Genomic DNA, 23,175 nt, shown 5'->3' with positions numbered 1-23,175 from the left:
ATGAAGGCCTAATATTATTGTTTATCGACGCAAGGCAAAGGGGACATCATATATATTTGATCTATTGTATGACTGATGTCCATGACCGCCTACGTGTAGGTGCATTGTTTAAAGTTCCATTGCATTCTCATTTGCACAATAATGGCTTGAGAGATTCCTGTATCATTTATATGGTCGTTGCAACCATACGGAAAGGCCATGCCTAGTGTTTCCTGATCCAGTAAAGCTCTGCTCTAGTTCTTCGAATTGTTTGCGTTTTGGGATATATGTTTAATAGATCGTTATGACTGAAACTGATCACAAATAAGAAAACAATGAAGACAAGTAATGTAACTAATGACAGGTGAATATCAATATTTATTTCACATCAAACAAATATAAATCACTTATGTCAACATTTAAGCGCGCTTCGATAAAAAGCATGGTTTACATTTTTACAGATGATAACATATAAACGTAATTCTTATTCCTAAAATACCAGTATAAACTTTTGTAATTACAAGTTGTATAATTTTGCTGTGGTTTAAACACAGTTTAAGAATTAAATTTGTCTGAGGCTTCTAATAACAAGAGATTGTTTAGCGAAAATAAAGCTAGAAACATTTAAAGTACAATTTTATTTTCCTCAAAAATATTTTTTATTCTACAATATGTTAGCCGAATGCCTCAAACTAAATACAAAACACTAAATTTACTATCATACAACATGATTGAAAAAAACGTAAACGTGGCGTTTTATAATATCTTTCATTCACCACAAACACATGCAAACACAGATTCGTAAACAAATCTACATATGCAAAGTTTTTTTTACATTAATCATTACATTCATTTCCGTATATATATATATATATATATATATATATATATATATATATATATATATATATATATATATATATAAAATACCTCTGTGAATTTTTTCTACATAAAAGTATGACAGAGAAATCTTCTATTTTTTCTAAACAGCCCCTACCGTGGAATAGTTTTTGTGCTATTTGCCCATGGTAAAATAGTCATCAAAGTATTCACCGGAAGCATTCCATTCCCCTCGTTTTTCATCTTAAACCTATATGGGTTATTATATTGTGACGTACCTGGTTTGTGACGTAACAAAAGTAAAGTCGTCTTACGTATAATAAAACATCTATATACTGACTATTCGGACAATAGCAAGTTTATCATCCCCCTCGACAGCAACTATTTCCCTCGGCTGCGCCTCGGGAAATAGTCGCTGTCTTGGGGGACGATAAATTTGCTATTGTCCTCATAGCCAGTAAACAGGTGTATAATATATATTAAGTATTGAATATTGTGAAATTTAAATGAAACACTCCAAGGTTCAAGTGGATTTTTAGTCCGTATCTGAAATGATATAGTAAAAACTTAGCTTTGCGGATAAAATCTGACCCTGTAGCTCTGAAAATCGGATAGATATTTCAAATCAAGAGTAATTTCAATTGAAATACAAATCGTTTTAGTTACTATAGTATTGCACTTATCATTCAAGATATATTTGAAATTAAAATTGGGGGAAAAAAATTAATTACAGTGTTAATGCCTTACCATACTTTTCAGAATCGTCCGATGAACCGGAGTCCATGAAGGAATCCTCCCCCGATAGCATATCCATGAGACGTTGTCTTCTTAAAGTATCTAAGTTTAATGCATATATATACTTTTTTCATGGAATAAATAATACATGAATGTTGTTAAAATGTGTTGGGTTTATTGCAACCGCAAAACTGTTTGCAGGATTAGGGTATATAATAGATCCTTTTAACTTTTAAATACACTAAAATATTTTTGAATTCCTTTTTACTGTTTTTCCCTCTAATTATCTCCCCTTTTTCCATGACGGCGGTATGGGACACTATATACAGCTGATAACTACTAATTAAATCTGTAAAGAATGATTGCGAATTTACGAATCGGAGTTTTTGTACCTTACTTTCTTAAGATGTAAAATTCAGAGAAAACTAATATATCACACTCGCAAGGGGGATATGTCTATTAAGAGTTTATAGTTTTGCTTCAATTAATAAAACCATTTTATTGAAAAATTATTTGAAGTGTAAAGTGAATTGATGTAATACGTATATGTAGGTCACATATATCAGAAAGTCTCATCCTAGGTGTCTATGCAGTCGCCGTTGAGGATTAATCTTCCCTATATTTATACATTGCAATGCTTTGGTCATATTTGAGATTTTTTTTATAGGATATATATGGTTTTGTTAATTTTTATTGTTTAGGTGTTGTTTGGATGCAAGTTGTCAAGGTCAGGAATAAAATGTACACCTTACCTATACCCCAGATGTCATTGAACACTCTTGAGTCACTCCTTTCGTATTCCTCTGGCATAGTATTTGGAGATACTAAAAATATATTTCAGACATATGTTTTATTTTTCAAATTGGAGGAAATTCGAGTTGAAATCTACAATGTTGATTAAAAAAAATTATAATGGACACAATATACAGTTGTCTTGCTGATTTTAGTAATTTCGTTAGTAAAAAAAAACAACAACACATTTTTCAAATTAGAACCTTATTCTGGATTTTAGTCATTCAAAAATTCCTCAGTGTTTTGAGTCTGATGAAATTAGGAAAGATAACTTTTTAAAGTGAACTTAAGACTTTTTTTTCCTAATTGGAATTTTCATTTCGATGAACTTCAGATTTACTGTAAATTCATTCAAATTAAGATATAAGTTGTCTATTAAAACATTATGTACTCACTAGCGTGATGCAGGTCTCTTATATTTTTCTTTATCTGCATTATCTCTGACATTATCTACAAGGAAAAGATTGCAAACTAATAAGCGTTCATTATTCTAATTTAAATTTTAAACTTCAGGATTTGTATTTATTACAATTTAATCTTGGTACACTTTACACAGATTTCTGAACAAATAATAAAAACTGCAATCAATTATTTGCGCAAAGAAAAAGAAGAACAAGTTGTTATCATAAATCACATATTGAAGCTGACCTTGGAGGTCCTTCCATCAATACTTCTTGTGATTTTTTTGTGTCTTTTCATTTTCCTTTGAAGAACCTGGTAGAAATACATCATTACACAATTTTAATCAACTAAGAGAAAAGAGAGACAAAAATACAGAGACACTTATTTTCTTAATATTAAATCTGTTACAATTACTTTGCCTGAACTCAAAAAAGTTTTTGGTTTAAATATTTAAAGAATAGTCGAAATGTTCAACACAGCAAGGAAATTTGTATTATGTACATTGTGTATATTGTATTTGAAAGCCATGTTTTTTTACGTTTCACAATACCTCTTACATTATGAATTATATCTATTTTGTAATAAGACCCTCTGGCACCAGTACTGTAGGCCCTATTTTCGCCCCATCATGAATATGACCAGGGCATAGAGCGTTTGTCATGTCCGTCTTCCGTCCTACCGTCTGTCTTTCCGTCGCGCTTGCGTTTAGCTCAATTAAAAAAAAAATTTCAAGATATTTTTATCAAAATTTTTATGCTGAAACATTGATTAGAGCTATTCAACTGCATCAACATTTTTTAACCTTAGTCTTTCCTTTGACCTTGACCTTACTTTTCTGAAGTCAGTTATACGGAAACCGTTCAAGATGTTGTTATCAAACTTCAGATACTGATACATACTGCTGTTAGCTATTCAACTGCATCAACATTTTTTAACTTTGATCTTCCCTTTGACATTATTTTTCAGAAAAATGTGCTTACTTCAATTTTAAGAAACTATTTATGATACTGTTGTCATACTTCATATGCTGATACATACCGATGTTCGCTATTCAACTGCATCAACATTTTTACCTTGATATTTCCTTTGATCTTGACCTTTCCTATTTTATATTAGTGTTGAAGATATTCTTATCAAACCTTGCATGCTAATACATATTGATAAAAACTATTTAACTGCATCAACATTTTGTTGTCCTTGACCTTTCTTTGACATTGAAAAAACTTTTGTTAAATTATGTTTACCTCAGTTTTAAGGAAACCATTCAAGATGTTGTATTCAAACTTCATATGCCGATACATACTGATGGAAGCTAAACTCATCTGCATCAATCTTTTTGACCTTTTTCCTTTGACATTGATCATCCTTTTTTTTGAAATTGGTGTTTATCTCAGTTTCAAATAAACTATTGAAGATATTCTTATCAAACCTTATATGCCAAAACTTTTTGATGATAGCTATTCAACTGCCGGCATCAACATTTATTTTTCTTGACCTTTCCTTTGACCTTGACTTAAAATTTCTTAAATAAGTGTTTAGCTTAGGTTTCAATATATTGTTAGCAAACTTCATATATTGATACATATTAGTAAGATAATTGTACTGCATGTAAAAACTTTGAACTTTACTTTACCTTTCTTAATTTTGCATTTTCTATTTCAAAAATATTCAAGATATTTTTATGTAAACATATGCCAATGATATAAATTGGATTAGAATTTATCAACAATATCCCCTAAATTTTTCATAGACATTCCCAATTATCTTTGACTTTATTATTATTTATTGTCTATAAACTTCAGTTTTAAAGAAACTGTCTAAGATATTTTTATTAACCTTCAGACACTAATACAAATTTTCATGTTTAATTTCTGGTGAACTCTGGGCTGGGCATTTAGGCCTATGGATATATTTCCAATTTAAGAATATCTTCCTTTTCTCCAGAGAGTTAATCACTACCTTCTTTGTTTACATCAATTTGAAAATATTTTTATAATTACTACCAAGAATAATATTTCTTAATTTCGGGTAAATTCAGTTTAGTAGTGGCTTTGAAATCTTTTATCCAAAGAAGAGCAAATAAAACAATTTGTACTTTTGAATAGAGAAAAAAAAATCATCTTTGGTTTGGATGCGTATTCTTTCTTTAATGGCAGCTTGTAAGAGAATAGTCAAGTGTATGTCTGGTTTTGAATTTTTTTTATTTGGGGGGGGGGGGGCATTCAACATTATTGCTAGAAGATTTACCGTTATTTTGTCTTCATCTTTTGTGTCCAAATCACTGGAATGAAACATAAACAAAAATTCATTGCAAAGTATCAATACAGATATTCATGAATCAACAGCTTTTTTCCGTTTTGTCATTATACAAGAAGAATAACATTAATGGTAAGGAGAGGCCGCTGCCTGAAATGAAAATATAGTAGATTCTTTTTTGACACAAACTTTACCAAGACTGTAACTTTATTATCATTATTCATTTCAAAGCATATTTTGATATTACTTATACATCCTACACAGCAAGAACGACGACTTTTTTGTTGGAAATGTATGACAATGGCTACATGGGCCCTTTCTTGTACTGTAGACGTACTTTTTCCGCGTGGGATTAATTAATGCTATGGACTTGGTCAAGAATTTCCTCGGAAATTTTCACAGCGTTCTTAAAAGTTTATTTAAGACATAAAAAGGCAATCAAAGACAGTCCCGTAATTTACTACTCGCGAATTACACGGAAATGTGATTCCGCGGAATTATAACCCCGTGGAGAAAAGTACGTTTACAGTATTTAAAATTCAGAACATCTTTTTTGCAATAACAAGCATACAGTCCCTGAAACGTTCTACTTTCCCACTTGAACGGTGAGTGAACGCTGAACGAACGGTGAACGAACGCTGAACGAACGCAGAGCGAACGGTGAGTGAACGATGTGTGAACGCTGAACGCAACTTGGTGAACGATGTGTGAACGGTGAACGGTGAGCGAACGCAGAACGCGAACGGAGCGCAAACGCGAACGCAAAGTGAACGGTGAACGAACGCAAGATGAACGATATATTCGGAATGCCTCTGATCTTTTCCTTGCATTGACTATTTTATTGTATTATAATGTCAGGTGCCAAAAAAAAAATAAATAAATAAATAAGTAAACCAATAAATGAATGAATACATAAGTAAATAAAATAAATTCTCCAAAATTGTCCTAAGAAAGACGATTCATGCACATTAAGTTTTTAATCATACGATTTTTAACGCATTAAAACATTGCAATTGTTGCCGAACGCTGAAGTATAAAAGATATATAAAAGATATTTTTTTTAGTTGGAAAATAAAAATGTTTATTCTTATTTGATAACAAATCAGAGAAAACTTCTGACTTACAGAATGAATTAAAGCGATTGTAACATCCATTCATATATCTCCATGTCAAGGCGATTTCATGTAAAGTAATGAAAAAAATTAATTACAAAGGTCAGTGGACGGTTTGCATTTATACGCTCGTATTTTAAATTTTTAATACAATAATATATTATGTGTCATTTCTATTTTTCATGATGATTTATTGAGCAGACTTCTACATGTATCTGTAGATGGCCGTGATTATACTCGGACAAGAAAATACAAAGATACATATTCATTTTATTTGTTATAAATTCAATTTTCAGAACTTGATATTTAAGTAATATGCTGTTATAATTTTTATTAAACAGACAAATGAGAGAGAGAGAGAGAGAGAGAGAGAGAGAGAGAGAGAGAGATTCCGTTTTAGCCCCCCCCTTCCTTTCAGGCTTCACTAAATGTTTGTACCTATATCAAACAATAACTCTGAAATTTTTTTCTAAATATATTAGACATTGAAAGTAACATTTATTTTTAATCAACAAATCATATCCATCTGTTTGACAGTATTACTCGTTTTTATTTTCCTGCTTCAAGTTCACACGAAGTCCACGTGCTTGTCCTGTCAATCAAAATCATTCGACCCTGTGCAGATGTGAAAGTTTCGTCACATCGAAGACGAAGTGCGAGTATTTCCAACAAGTTATAACATTTATTTTTATCATTTCTAGATTTGATACCAACATTTGAATAATAAATGAATAAAATATATTGGGCATTAACACTTGAATTTGAAACATACTCTCTGCCAATTTCAAATACCACCGCCGACACTTGTACATTGTGAACTACTATTGTTTTGTGACTTTTTTAGATGCATGTTTGTTTTGAGACTGAAATTTTTGTTCTAAAAAAGACCTTAACTTTTTTTTAACAGGTTAATTAAAATTTTCTGGAAATACAGTACTGACTAAGTAACCGATTTAGGGGAAAAAAGGGGGGGGTAATCATATCGAATGGCAAACATATAAAGTTACGGTGAAGAAAGAATTTTTTTCTCTATAACTATAGACTTTACATACATGTATTATAGTAGCGAAAATTCTGTAGTGCATTACATTTTAAATAAATATTTCCTTTAAATACACTATCAATTTAATTCGCTCAAAGATAATAAATTAACAGTAATCCGCAGTACTATGTATAACTCTCAGAACTAGTTCTATCATATTTTCTGTAGTAATTGAATTAAAAAACGCGTTAGAAACGCGTTAGAAATAAATATTTTCGTAATTTTGCTGCGTAATTATTTGACTTGGATAATTATATCTCCATTAACGATTTGTCGTCTTTAACAAAACAACAAAATTGCCCTTAGTTAAATTTAATATTTCAGCATCGTTCTACATAGGTACAGAATGTGCTTATAACAACATTTATTTTCCAGAGTAATTTAATAAATAACCTAATAGCTAAGTTAGAATAATAAAAATATATATCTTAGATATTTTCCCCCATGAAATAATGATTCTTCAAACACGATATGTTAGTTATTAAATTAAAAAATCTGTAACTCCTTACCTACAAAAAGATAAGTCCTTTCACTTGGGAGTTCCGAATGGCAATGAAAACTGAACGATAGGTGAACGCTGAACGCAAGGTGAACGCAAAGTGAACGGAACGAAGAGCGAACGCTGAACGCTTTGTGAACGGTGAACGCGAGCGCACGGTGAACGGTGAACGCAAAACTGTGAACGGAGAGCGAACGGTGAACGCACGGTGAACGAACGGTGAACGCACGCTGAACGAACGGTGAACGAACGGTGAGCGAACGGAAAAATGGGAAAGTAGAACGTTTCAGGGACTGTATAGGAAGAAGTTAGCCTTATGTAAATAAGTTTTTTTAAATTATGACGAACTCGGTACTATCTTATAAACACTGAACTCATGTTATTTGAATTAACAATTTATCCAACGGGCCACGACTATCTTAATGATCATCTTAACCCTACTATTCTGAAGATAAATTACAAATATGTAACTGTTAGATTTTTTTGGAAAATCCCCTCATATTAACATAACACTCAAACAAAAAAGGCATATATGAACCCTCTTCATTTCAAAATACATTCCAATAATACAATAAAGTTTGTAACATGTTAAATTTACCCTGATGCTTTCAATGCAGCTTGTCCTTCGGCATCATGTGTTTCCTTCAAATTCAGGTCAAAGTTTTTGTCATATAGGAACACTGAAAATAGATAAAAGTGTTTTAAATAGGTATACAATTTCTACGTAATGGGGAAGTGGAGTGAACAATTAGGTATTTACTTTTGAATTGCATTTATCATTCAAGCGAATTCTTGCATATTATTATAACTAAATGTGGCCTTTGTAGCTGTTTTATGAAAAGAGATTTTTGAAACTTCTCATTGAAAACTATGTTTCAATTTTCTGGCAGTCCAAGAGAATATGAATTTTTGAAGAAATTGAAGTATAGCGGATTGAAGACAACATATTGATGTATTCGGATGCTTGCAAACATGTTTTATGATTTATCTTTCTATGCTGTTCTAGTGAAAAAATAACTTAAATATTGTTTCCTATATAATTCCGTGTAAAAATTTGAGCCTCTCTTTGGAAACTTACCCCTGGACCAAACTCTTAAAAAATTTGCATATAACTTTCTACGGAGCTTGCATAATCTATTTTATGGTAGAATAAGATAAAAAGGCTAGAGATGTTAAGAACGACTTACTGCTTTTTTAAACTTGTACACTTGCATGTGCATCAAATAGAAGACTTTCTGAAACTTAAAAATCAGCATTTGCATACAAGCAAATTGTATAACTCCAAATGTCTACCTCTAACAAACATTGGGCTTTTATTGAGTTCATCATCATCCTCATCATCGAATTCGCTGTCGCTATCATATCCATCGTCTCTACATATACACTTTTGTATTTTCTTGCGTACAAAAGAGAAAGGGAACCATATAACAAAATGGATCAAAGAGACGGGTAGTACTAAAAGTTGGAAGTGAATGGGGAAAATTGTCTTCACGCTGTATTCTTCCAGAAAATCTAATTGAAGTTGTGACCAATAGAACTTGCTTTTCTCGTGGACGTCTTCAAAAGTATGACTGAAACAGAAAAAATATCATTTTAAACAATGAATTGTGCTTTTTAACAAGAAAGTACGTTTTGATTATTGTCTTTATATGAAATATAGAAGTTTCCAGTAAGTAAGTAACCCGTAAACTTTTCCTACAATGCTAGCAACAATCAGTCACGTGACCAACCCAGTTTACTGTGTGCAATGTGAACGATGTGTAAGCTGTTTAATATTTTACATGTACGTAACTCACATATTACTAATAACATATTTATGAACACAAGGTCCGATTTCAATAAAACTGTACTTATATTTGAGCTTTTATTGGATGCAAATGTCAACTTTTTACAAGAAGATATCTTAGACTTCGAAAAACCTTAATTAATTTTAAAATGCTTAAAATGAAAATTGTTGCTTGAAAAGATTTCAATTAATAGCTTCGTTTTAAGAGTGTTTATATTTAAATAAAATAATTATTCTCCTAGACTGGGAAGCTTCATCATTCTACTAGTATAGAATAAAAATGGCTAATGAACATACATCATGAATTCAAAGAGAGAAAAAAAAGTTCATTTATTATGAGGTTGGCCAAAAGCTACAAATTAAGGAATTTTTAAAAATACATGTTAATTTAAATCATTCAAGTTAATTTTTTTTTTACATATACCTGTACATCGCAATCAGAAGATTCAGAAGCAGAATGATAGCGATTAATGCATACACTGCTTTTAGGTATGGTGCTAGAAACAAGCCCAGCTCGGACGGACAACGTTCCATCTCACCACTGTTGTAAATTTCTTTGTCGAGCGTACAATCAGGTTCCTTCACTGAAATATCAAGCTTTCATTTTTTGCCCATTGCCATGTTCTTATTTTTTTATTACTTATTAAGCTTGAAAATGATCAAAGAGCTTAATTGTTAAATTCGAGTATTGTCCATTTTCCAGTCAACCTGTATCATTGTAAGCAGAAATATTCAGAAACTACCCTAAGAGGACGTGTACCCCCTGCAGGGCAACTAAGGAAAAGCATACTTCAAATAACATACATTTTTGGTATCAGAGTAACGTTTAGACGGGAAATTCATTCCTTATATTTTTGTCAAATAATTAACATCCTAAAAACACATCTTCTAAGGTCAGACAACGCATTCCTCAATACTATATAATTTGTGATTGAAGTAGTGCTACTTTAAGAAGTTACCTAAAAAAAAACCGATATACCTTACCAGGTATTAGTGCAAGATACCAGAGGGTGATGTTTCCTATATAATCAAGATCACAATTTTGGTGTACTTATTTTTTAAAGACATTTTGAAAACAATTTTGAAATAACAAGAGAATGACAAATGTGAATACTTTTTTATATATTACAAAGAGATACAAATAAGATATTTGAGGAACGTGTCGTAAGACCTAAAACAAAATCTTAATTAATCAAAATTTAAAATATCAGATGCACAACTTCAAACTGTGAATAAATTCTTCAAAATTCGTATCTGAAAAAATGATTACAGACGGACATATTGACATGACGATTCCAATATAACCTTGTCGTTTTTCTTTCAAAGGTAGTGATAATTACTTACATCTATCATTTTCCAGGGACAGTTCACCAAATAAAATCCAAAATCCATTTCGAACAATCTTTTCTATCTGAGAAAAACTTAAGTCCGAATCATCTGAATACAAAATGGCGAAGTATGACACGCTGTAGCAAAGCGTTATTACCGTTGTTATCATAAGGAATGCAAAGGTGTCCACAAACTGCAAGAACAAATTTTAGCATTCCATGAAGGAATAGTTTTTTTTTTCAAACTGGTGAGAGTTAAGTGTCTAACATTTCGAGTAAAACTATTCGTATTTTCTTTATTCTTTACCATTTTTCTAATGATCACAAGCTTTGCTCCGATGATCTCCGAAATAATCAGTAGATTAAGAAATCGAATACACATTAAAATGAAAGACAAAACCAAAAGGCATTTTTCAGCTATTCGATAGGTATCCCCATTGCCACATTTAACCAGCATTCCACAAAGGTAAAAGACCATTATACTCCACTCTAAGTAATTAGTCCAATCAGTTATGTATGTTTTGCCTTTCTTCCTTTTTACTGCAATAACAATCTAAAAAAATGTGAAAATTATGTTGATCATATTTCTATTATTCAAATAAAAGATAATATGGATGTATGAGGACGAAATTTATAAACAGATCCTTTGTTAACTAAAGAAATATTCATCAAAAGATCTTGATGTTCCTCCTCACTCAATTTTTTTTAACAATCTCATACTTTAGACAGACCACTATATTGACATATAAAAATACACTAGTACTTGTTTTTGTTGGGGAGGGGTGTTAATAAAGGAAAAACCCGACCTCAGATCTATCAGGAATATAAATCTTAATTATTAAAGAGTATACTGCTTTCTTGACATTTGAAATAAATTCTGGAAGCTGATGAGCTTTCATGTTGTGTATAGTATTTCAGGTCCCCGCTTTACAATATTACTCACGATTAATCCTAAGTGTTAGTAAGTAATTAGTTTTATTTTAAATCTAGCTAATTTTATAATTTTTGAGAGAGGGCTAAAATAGGCTATATCTGCTGTCCAATCCCATTCCCTTTTTGCGAATAAAATTATGTATAAAATATATAAATTACATGAAAAAAAAATTAAATCACAATTTAATAAGCATAATGAAGTAAAAGGCGAAAGTAGATTTCGGTTTTTCAGTGTAGTTGTTACGCCTTTGTTTGCAAAAGGTACAAATTTATGTATCTAAAATAAATTGAAATTCATTTACCTGTTTTATTTCATCAATAAACAAGCATGCCATCCATGCTATTATAAACCAATGCGTTCTTGAAACTCGACCAGTAAAGTCAAAAAGCAGCATGTAAGAATATGCTACTAAAATAGCAAGCCAGCCAAACTATTTTAGCATGATCCGCAAATGAAAAAAAAGAAGAAAAATATGGAAATGAAAAGAATTTTTACACAACACATATATAAGAATCATTTTAAATACTACAATATTCAGTAAATAATAAATCATATATATGTAAATATATATACATACATACATATATATATATATATATATATATATATATATATATATATATATATATATATATATATATATATATATATATATATATACAAACCATGTTTAGAAGAACTTTCATGACAGGGACCTTGTACAGTCTATAGAGCCTACAAACATACAGCAATACTTGTCTATGTAAGTGTTGAAATGCAAGTAAAATTACATGTAGTTGTTTTGCTACGTTTTCGTTACTTATTTAATAATTTTACAACAAAATTTACCTATAATACTTTTTATATGTGCTCCTCGTACCAAAAAAGGAGAGGTAGATATTCAGTAAAATGTTAATACTCAAGTCATGTGTTGGAATGGAGGATATAAAATTGAGGTAACACTTCCTTAGAAATGGAATCGGATTTATTTTAAAATATTTTCATCAATTATTTCTAAGTATGTCTGATACAACTTTTTTAAGATACGAGTCATACAATTTATTATTTTCTTTTTTACATTATGCCCATATATTTTATGCCGAAAAGGACAATGGAATCTGCCCACTCCAACGATTATATAATGCACTGAGTTATGGGAAAGTGTCTTATTATTACTATTATTTTGCAATATCTATAAAAAGAAGGTTGAAAATTATACACCACCCCTTTCGAGAAAACTTTAGATACCAATACTAAAGAGTTGATCTTTTCATTCTGGGATGCATTTCAATGAATGGAAAATTGGGTGTAATTCTATTGATATGTTCACATCATTGAATTTAGACCAGATCCCAAGACCATAAACTGAGAATAGACTCAAGTCAAAAGTTTGATTTTTAATATCATGAGTTTAATATAATAATATTTTTGCTTAAAAATTTCCAGTTTGATATAACATTTAAATTCAAATATATGATGAAAAAGTTATATTGGTTTGAAATTTTGACATGTCTGTTCTCAGTTTATGGTTTTAGGGCCAGTATTTCAGGTATGTAGATATATTTACAAGATTAGATACATCTTCGTGGAATTCATGTGGTGAATATTTAACTTTTCTTCCTTGCATCGAAGGTATTTTAAATGTAAATCTAACTAGATTTCAAGTTTGTATTAGTTCTTAAAGTAGCATGATTACAAGTTTAAAAACATGTTTTTCATTCAGTTGATATTTTATTATCGGAGGTATGGTGCATGTGAAGAGACAATCCAGAAAATCGCTCAAGTGTAGCAATGCATCGGGGTTTATATAAGAGGTAGAATAAGAAAGCACATTGAGAGGAAAAAAACAGAGAAAGGTGAACGTGGATATAACAAGCTTTGTAGAATTATTTAATGTATACATGTATATTGAAGCAAATTTAAAAAAAAAAATGCCAATATGGATATAAAGATTTCATTGCTTATTCTTTAATATGTGTATAGAAGATTATTTTTAATAAACAGAATATTTATCACACTGTTATCATGATTTTATGAGTTTGTACACGCCAGACATCATAACTTTTTCATTTCACATGTTTAATAGAATCATTTAGTAAATCCAAAAAAAAAAAAAAATAAAAAATAAAAAAAAAAGAGAGAGAATCGTCCGGGGATTGAACCCTGGCCTCTCGCTTGCTAAGCGAGCAACAAACCACTAGACCACGCAGGTACTCGAATATAGAGCAAATTAAATGCAAATATTAACTCACATATAATGTTTATATTGACGTTTGATATCGTCAAAATTTTAATCAATACATGGTGTCTAATTTAGCCTTTACTTAACAGTTCTAATAGATGTAATAAGAATATAATGTCCGCCGACAACCTGTATTATGCGTAATAAATCTCCACAAGCCCCTGTGTTAAAAACATTGCCATGCGACTTTAATACATGCTTGTTTGTTTGTTTGTTGTTTAACGTCCCTCTCGAGAATTTTACACTCATTTTGAGACGCCATCACTTTCCGGTGGAGAGCTGCAAATTTTGTCCTATACTCGGCACTTACGGCCATTGAGCAATGAGGGATCTTTTTCGTGCCAACACCTTCTGCGACCCGGGACCTCGGTTTATACGGTCTCATCCGAAGGACCGGTATCCACGTCTCATAGTGGTATTCGAACCCGCGACGTAAGGATCAACTCCTTACTTCGCGACTCTAGAGCAGACGCTCTAACCACTGCGCCACGCAGGCGATTACAATACATGTAAATGATAATTAAAAAACGAGGCGGGACACTTTGAGAGGGGTGAGAGAGGCCCTAGGAAGTTATGGTACAAAATTTCATTGCAAAAGCTTAAAAGCTTCTTAAGATATCGCCCGGAAACAAAAGTGTTACACACAGACGGAATGTATAAATTTACGACCTTGAACTCAGACCTTTTGACCTCAAAATCAATAGAGGTCTTCCTTAGGCTACAGGGAGTTGTTATGTAAAATTTCATTGCAAAAGCTCAAAGGATTCTCGAGATATCGCGTGGAAACGAAAGTGTTAAAACAGACAGAATTTATGACCTTGACCTTTGACCTTTTGACCTCAAAATCAATAGGGTTCTTCTTTTGGCCATTGGGAGTTGCTATGCAACATTTCATTGCGAAAGCTCAAAGGGTTCTGGAGATATCGCGCGGAAACGAAAGTGTTACAGACAGACAGAAATACAGACGGACGGACAGACAGACCCAAATTAATATCCCCCACTTTCAGTGAAAGCGGGGGACAACAAATCCTACAAGGATGAAATTGTTGCGCATTTGAGAATTAATGACAACTGAAACTCATTAATGTGCATGTATGTGTTAAGTATTTATTAATTGTCATAAGGAAATTACCTCTGTAAAGGTCTGGTCTCCATTGTGATCATCAAAGGAGGCAATAATAAGAGATGGAAGACTGTCAAAAAGGCAAAAAGCAAGCCCTAAAATATAAAATCAGTGTGAGATTTACCTACATCTTACGTCCTTAGTTAGTCCAGTATGATTCAGAAAACATCTCTTCGGGATAGGCTTATAATTCTTTTCTTTTTTTTCCATTGTCTATTGTCAGTAAATGTAAGTTTTGGTACCATCTTTCCAAAGGGATTAAGGAAACGAATTATACAATACCTCTTTGCCAAGATATGTAAGATAAAATATTTAATCAAAATGATTTAATTGTTTCAGAGAGAAAGCTAAAATGATTTCGAAATTTATTATCAACTTCATAAAGATGCCAGCAATAGATAAACTACCAACTAGTAAGATCAAAAAAGAAAATATACTTTATTGATAGATGAAGACTCACCCTTCGTAATGAAAGATTTTCACGCTTGTACCACATTTGATTTATAACTTTCTTGACAATGTCGTCGTTTAAATAGACCCTGTTCTCTGTTTTGATGGCATCTGCTAGGTATCCGTGATTCAGTAAAAGTCTTCCAGCATGGTCAATTCGTTTCCCCAATTCCTTGGCTTGTACATCTGGATCATTCCCCTCTTTATACCTTTTCTTGTAGACCTTTGTGTCACTCTCATGAATACAACTTGTAATTCGTAAGGCCTGTTGTGTGCACAACCTAAATTACGATGCATTTAAGAATCAAAACATACCTTAAGGACAGATGATACAAACGAAAACATGTATTGGTATATATTTCTGGACCTATTTTGTTGTAAATGATGCGAATATTACATTTCTTGAATATTAAGTAATTGTAAACTTTTTAAGATGTTCAAAAGTCTATCTTTCTGCTACCAGTCTTATTAATCTATACAAGTTGTTGTCACTTTAAATCACATTATTGTGAAACTGAGAGAGAAAAAATAAAATTTATGCGGTTAAACTTATTCATTTTACTTATATAAACATGCCTTAGTTGTTATTTTAATAAAATTTGATAAAGGTTTTTTGGATCATATGTCCTTAAGAGATACGTGTTTATTACCCAGCTACCTTCTGAAAGATTGAAGGAGTTCTTTCTATATGAATATAACCCTCATTAGTTCTCTATTCCAAGTTTAATCATTATTAATGATCATGTTTCTGGCAAACAATTTATGCTATATATCTTATAGCTTATAGTCTTATTTCTCTTGGATTACATACTAAAACCTAACAAAAAGTCCAAATATTTCCGCTACACATGCCAATACATATGGCTCATTGGTAATAATGTTCATTTGAGAGCTCAAAGGTTTTATCAAGTTAGGCAGCTGTCACGACAAAGAGATTTCCTTATGTACAGATGTAGTATAAGTTCATTAGATATTCTTAAATTTAAAACAATGTGCAACTGATCAACTGAAGTTCCGGGTACAACATTCTCTTTCTCGGGGGACTTAATTTCAGTCTACAATCAAAGAAACAAACAGTCGTTTATTATCCAGCATTTAAACTAACATAAGCTTATACTAGGTTATATTCACACAAACATTAGAAAAGTATTCTGAAACGTCTTTTTTTGTTCAGATATATTGCGATTTAAGTTGTTTTCCCATAATGAAAATTGTAATTTTTTGGTACTTACATTTTCATCTGTAACAACTTGTCTTTTTCTATCTGGCTGGTTTGCCAATCGTTTGCTATATCTTGTAAAATGACACAACCAACCAATAGGTGGGGAATACGAACCTTAAAGATAATAATTACATAGTATAAGAACTTTATATTAAAAATGAATCCCTGGGATGGGTAATTGAGAAATAAAGCAAAACGTGTTCAGTTTCAAAAATAAAACCTCTTTTTCATACAATGGATCAAATCATGTTACTGTTTATGAAATGAATGTAAGTTTGACTCCTTGATAATGGAATAGATTCTAAAAATGAACTGTAATTTCAAAGACTTTACCATGCTAGTAGCACGCTGAACCCAGGAGTCATGTATTTCAGTTTTTCTTAGGGGAACATATCTCATTAAAACATGTCAACAGTTTAACTGCTTGATATCATAAGTAAAGAAGGTTATCTAAAAATTATTTCATTTTCAACATATGATTTACTAAGCTCCAACCAACATCTTAACCCAATGGAATTAGATATTTCCAATTTTTTGTCAGGATTAATACCATGAAATTTTTATGTTGTCTTTACTGATAAATATTAAATACCAAAAATGGTTGAAATCCCGTTCTGGAGAAGAACCTGGAAATTGTCAAGCGTTTACAACCAACATTTGACGACAAGCAACTACAGAAACTTAGAGAATTATCTATTTTTTTTCATGAAAAAACATCTTTGTGGACTTATCCTTGATACAAGATATCACATATCTCTATGTACATGTAATAGTAACTAAGGCTTCAAATAAATTATACTTACACTTCCTGTCTCAATAAGCTGCTTGGCTCCTTCATAATATTTCTTTTTCAAAAGGGCAAAAAAGATTAATCCAAAAAGTCTAGAAATTTTTATATCTAGTCTTCCAACTGAAAATTCAAGAAAGCAAATTTAGAGATATTATGAATATAATATAACCAACGCATGGAAACAATAAAAAAAAAATAGCTACGCCTGTTATCAGTAATGAATACGGAATCGAAAATACTTAAATCTGTTTGGAAAAATTATCTTATTCGTTAAAAATTGGTCGCCAACCCATTTTTGAATCAACTACGTCCTCTTCTTTTTCATCTGAATCTACAAAAAACATTAATAATCAGTCATTTATATACTTCTAAAAGTAAGAATTAAGTACAATACCTTTTTTTTTATCCCTGAGAGCCATTTTTGGGAATTCTAACAAAAAATATACAATATATCTCGATATGAAAGGTAATATTTACATAATTTTTTAAATGTTTAAATTATTTTTGGTAAATGTTAATACCCTTTACCATAAGCAAACTGTACAACATTAAACTGTAAAAGATAAAGATAAGGAACAGTGATAATGCTCATAAATGCAGTAAAAAATCAAATCGTAAACAGGGCAAAAACAAGAGCTCCTGGAAACATCAGAGGTCGGATCAATTGCTTAGGAGGAGCAAGCATCCTTACTCCTGTCGACTGGACACACCCGTTGTGAGCCTTTCTTTTGATCAGGTATGAGGTGTTATCCGTGTCACATTAATTATAAAAGCAATGACCTAACGCATGTCGGACAAAAATTACCCCAAACGATAGGTTGTATTTCCGAACAAGGTCATTGTAACAATAGTAGGATTTGCGCAAAGCTGACTTTAAATGAGAATGTTGGAATCCTTGTAATATCAACTTATTTGTTAGTTTCTTGCCCAAGTTTAAAAATGGATCGTTCTCGAAGCATCCTCTTGGCATCGAATCAGTGTGGAGCAAACACCATATACTGGTGATGTTGGAATAAAACTAAATAAATTACGGAAGTTGCAGATTGGAAAGTTGAAGTCATCCTCTGTGTGATACAGTTCAGTTAGTTCTCGGCTAAAAGCCCTTTGGGGTACAAATAGAAAAGACAGTAGTGTTGATTTAGCGAAAAAAATGATTGTTTTAATATCTTACCTGACTCACCACCTTTCCATTTCGGTGCTGTATATGCTGATTTGGTCATTAGTTCTAACTCCTTCCAAAGACCTTCTTTAAACTGCTCAATCATTTGCTAAAAAAATAAGAAAATGAAATTGTTTCCACCTGTATTTTTTGAAGAATCCAAGTGTAGATCACGCGTAATTCAGTTCCTGAAGCAAGATTTTTTTTTCGAACTTGAATGAACATGACATTTTTAAGTGTTATTTGGATTATCCATTATATAATATCAAAGACTTATTTTGTTTATGTAATGCACGTCTTTTGCTTTTGCAAAATGGTTAATCCCCAAAAAAGGACCATGGGTGCGACGGTCATTTAAGGCATATTCACATTCTCTCCTGCACGAACGATAACTGGTATCCGTATAAAAGGCGTATATTACTCTTCTACACATTTTAACTTTCTCTCCTTTTTCACCCTTATGCATTTTTATAGATATAATTTCAAATAATTCTGGTATTTCAGAGAAAAAAGAAAAAAAAATCAAAACTTTTCCAAACTTGCCGGGCTATGTTCAATGAGGGATTAAATCGGATAGCTATTGGTGTAATGAGAGTGATAGGTGACCCTTAAACATGTATATGTTTGTTTATTATTTTTATTAAACTGATATACGCACTTCTTCAAAGATGAACTCGATTGATCGATAGCTAAAAGATTTTATGATGACATTTCGTGGAATTTTCCAGTTCCCTGTTTTCAATAAATACATGGACAATGCATTTGGGTATGTATCAGTGAAGTTTCCCTGTAAAAAGAAAATGTTTATGAGTTCAAGAAAAAATGCAAAATTTATAAATACAATTATGGAGAAAAAGATAACAAATGTAATTCCAGTGCATCCCCTCTATTCTGACCTTTTATCATATATACTCCCAATACTCCTTTTATTACTAATTATATAATTATACTTCCAATACTCCCCCGTTATTCAGACCATGTATAACTAACCATACGTCAATTTACTACATATTATCAGGCCGCCACTGACATTTTGTTTCATCCCAGTAACATTGGTTTGAATAGTAATCATTCCAAAGTTTTTGTTTTTACAGATGTGTACTACTGATTACCAATCTCTGAGTGAAGTGCATGTTTGAGTTTTAAGAATTTTACTGTACATACTTATAGATCACAGTTTTTCTTTTATTGACATTTAACCTGTCCATGAAATAAAAACCTCTGCCTGTGCTCAAAAGCAATTTTCTCAAAGTTTCCTGATCGCTGAAAAATGGTTAAGTGATGATCTTTTCTGCCAATGACTTTGAACTTATCCAGATTTATAATCTTGAAAATCAGAAGTAGGTTGGTCATAAGCAATGCAATGTAAATCATATACGCTATGTAATGTAATTATAAACTTAAAGACGACCTTGAAGATACTAAGTATCCATATGACATTGGGTGAAAGTGATGATATACCTGCATTTCATTTTTTAAAATCATGATAGACTATTGTGAATTATATTTATATTATGGGCATAAAAGCACGCAGACAAAGTTATTCTAACTAAATTGCATAACCTTCATTAAAAAGGTGTGTTTACAGACATCGAGTTCTGTGTACTTACAAAAATTTTATTGTTTGAGCCATTTGCATTTTGGTACATATAAACTGAAAATAAAGAAAAGTTTATAGATTATAAAATTATCTATAGATTATAAAGCATTTTAAAAAAATCTTCACAGGAGAAATACAAAATATACACAACAAACCTCCAATCAAAAGATAGCAAACCAGTGCGTCCACATTTTCGAGGTCGTAAGATATGTCCTCGAGTTTAGTTATTTCATCTTCCAAATCATCTTGGTCATAACACCCAATGTCGTAATCTTTGGGAAAAACCTCTATAACCTTCCAGGGATTTTTCAAATCCAGTTTATGCTCAAGAGCTTTAATATAGTATCCTTTATCTTCCATTATCAAAATGAAAACATCTTTTGTCTTTTTCTAAAATAAGAAGTTAGAAGCAAAACACAGTCATGAGATTTCAATTCAGAAAACATAGCACTTTATAAACTTCTGATATGCAATTCATTGTACATTTTAACTACTGATAACCTTGAAGCTTATGACAGGGATTTTGTTCATGGACACACTCCTGAGGACATCGTCATGGGTGACTCCGTTCCTAATTGAAATACATGCTGGTAATGGAACTCTTCCACTCAGATCTAAAATATAAGTATTGGTATTCAACTTGTTTTAAATACATGATGCACTGAACAAACATCCTGATTGGTAATTTCGTTGGATATAACGATATTAGCGTTTCCTGCAATATTGACTCCAAAGGAAAAATTGAAGATGGTACCTGATGTTCTTAAAACTGGATATAGGTATGTTATTAGTAACTGGCAGATCCCCTCAATTACATAACATATTTTCATATAATTAAATACGAAACTAAAACATCTCAGTTGTATAACTATGAAATCAATTTTTTGGAAGAAATATATTCCTGACCAAGGGTTTATAAAGAGGACAGAAGTGAAAATTAAACCATCACAAACGCTTAAAATATATATCAATTTTTACAATGCTAGTGATGGGTAAGTATTTTTCATGTGTTAGGTGGATCCTTTTATTTTTCATTTATAGAACAATGCAACTTCTATAATGGACTTCTTTTTGGAAGCTGGAATATAAACAATTATTACAAACAGGTTATGAATGTACAAAAAATATATCTAGTAGAATAGATTGACAAATCGCGTCCCTAGGCTCATGTCGGATGTTTTATTTTCTATTTCAAATTTTTTTTTCATAATGTTACTTACAAATACAAGTAATAAACTTACGTTGAAACATACGCTGAAAATATATCAGCTCGTCTTCATCCTCGGATGTGTCTCCCCTGATAAATTTCTTTAAACCCAATTTTGTCAGCTCCTGATATTAAATGCCAATAGATATTTGTTGATTTCTGTGTTTACAATTTTTAATTTTAATCATAACGTTCATTGAATTAGCTCCACTGCATAAGGATTAAAACAGAAGAAAAGAAAAAAGTTTTACTCTGAACTTAAAAAGGCATTTTAAGTTGCCTTAAAATATTTATTCTTAATGACATGCACATTGCCAAATTTCATCACGAAAATTATTTTTTGTTTGTTGTTTAACGTCCCTCTCGAGACTTTTTCATTCATATGGAGAAGCCACCGCTTGCCGATGGAGGGCTGCAAATTTATACCTATACTCGGCACTTAAGACCATTGAGCAGCGAGGGATCTTTCTTGTGCCAACCCCTACTGCGACACGGGACCTTGGTTTATACAGTCTCATTCGAAGAACCGGTCTCCACGTCCCACATTGGATTCGAACCCGCGACGTAAGGATTAGCTCCTTACTCCGCGACTCTAGAGCAGACGCTCTAACCGCTGCGCCACGCGGGCGACATCACGAAAATTAGATTTTTTAATACTTGAAATATGGCCATCCTTCTTGGCTAAAATCATGAATAGCCATCTGCCCGTCCGAATACTGAATTTTAAAGTTTCAATTTAGAATCTTTTATAAAAATGCTAAGTTGCAGAACGAAAATATGTATATTATGATGATTTCTTTCTGATACTTTTTCAATTCACAAAGGAGGTAACCGGAATACATATGTTTGTGCAAATACATAAAGTGTTTTAAACTGTTTACAACCAACAGGAATTTAACATTCAAAGACAAAAATAGCGTCCTTATTTTCACCTTAAAGAAATGAATTCTAGCCTGACATTACCTGTATTATGACATTTTCTGTATTTTTATGGATAACAACTACTTCTTGAAAAAATAAAACCCTTTCAATGGCTAGCTGACATGGCAAACGACTTTTGTCTGTAAATTATGCATATAATTAAAAGTCAATTCAATAAATCTAAGCCAATGGAGAAAAACAAAAATGCGAGCAAATGAAATAGTTTGGAGCTTATAAATTGTGGACGTTCATCGTGTCGAAACACGGACGTGTGCTGATAAATTAATTAAAAAAAATTCTTTGTTGCACACTTCCCCATAGCTGTCCGTATAACGACACGATGAACATCCAACATTTACAATTCAATGCTTATATTTACATTTAGAAATACCTTAATTGAAGTGTAATCTTACTTGCTGAAAATCAATTTCTGTCAAATGTTTTACACAGTGAATATAATTGGATTATTGGTACCTACGAGCAAATTTTCTCACATCTGCCAGAGCTTGAAATATATGTTCATCGCTGTTGGGTTGTTCCCTTGAAGTGTCCTCGGGAATATTTGCAAAAATCAGATAAAGACTGTGTTGTACTCCAAATGAAGACGACAGATTCTCTCTTTGATACCAAAGCTCAACAACAATTGTTGCCTGCAGAAATTATACGATTCACAATTTAAACACAAAGATTGAATGTAAATATTTGGAAGATATTTACATTTACGCTATAATAAAAATTATGTTTCTAAGAAAAAATGTGTCGCCTGCGCTTGATATA

The 23,175-nt window shown here is 31.7% G+C and overlaps 1 protein-coding gene and 1 long non-coding RNA gene across 2 annotated transcripts; both read right to left on the bottom strand.

Annotated features, from left to right (window-relative positions):
- Positions 1 to 1,286: 1,286 nt before the first annotated feature.
- On the bottom strand, positions 1,287 to 21,521 carry LOC133180400 (uncharacterized). The gene is made up of 24 exons (XM_061314935.1): positions 21,512 to 21,521; positions 20,772 to 20,884; positions 20,426 to 20,660; positions 20,281 to 20,324; positions 19,329 to 19,457; positions 18,683 to 18,779; positions 17,801 to 17,842; positions 17,525 to 17,631; positions 16,732 to 16,835; positions 15,510 to 15,780; positions 15,059 to 15,144; positions 12,371 to 12,419; positions 12,007 to 12,135; positions 11,079 to 11,324; positions 10,788 to 10,965; positions 9,868 to 10,027; positions 8,951 to 9,228; positions 8,256 to 8,337; positions 4,996 to 5,029; positions 2,995 to 3,060; positions 2,742 to 2,796; positions 2,307 to 2,378; positions 1,567 to 1,656; positions 1,287 to 1,365 (listed from the first exon to the last, which is right to left on the bottom strand). Exons 1-24 carry the CDS (start codon positions 21,519 to 21,521, stop codon positions 1,355 to 1,357), a joined length of 2,688 nt encoding a protein of 895 aa, XP_061170919.1. The 3' UTR covers positions 1,287 to 1,354.
- An 18-nt stretch (positions 21,522 to 21,539) lies between these two features.
- Positions 21,540 to 22,962, bottom strand: LOC133180286 (uncharacterized). The gene is made up of 3 exons (XR_009720317.1): positions 22,877 to 22,962; positions 22,441 to 22,538; positions 21,540 to 21,602 (listed from the first exon to the last, which is right to left on the bottom strand). It is a non-coding gene; the product is annotated as an uncharacterized LOC133180286 (long non-coding RNA).
- Positions 22,963 to 23,175: the final 213 nt, after the last annotated feature.

Source organism: Saccostrea echinata, unplaced genomic scaffold (genome assembly GCF_033153115.1).
Source record: "Saccostrea echinata isolate AGI-Se365-2 ecotype Australia unplaced genomic scaffold, CSIRO_AGI_Sech_v1 ptg000006l, whole genome shotgun sequence".
NCBI lineage: Eukaryota > Metazoa > Mollusca > Bivalvia > Ostreida > Ostreidae > Saccostrea > Saccostrea echinata.
Note: the sequence above shows the minus strand (reverse complement) of the source record. Positions and strands in the feature narration are given on the sequence as shown.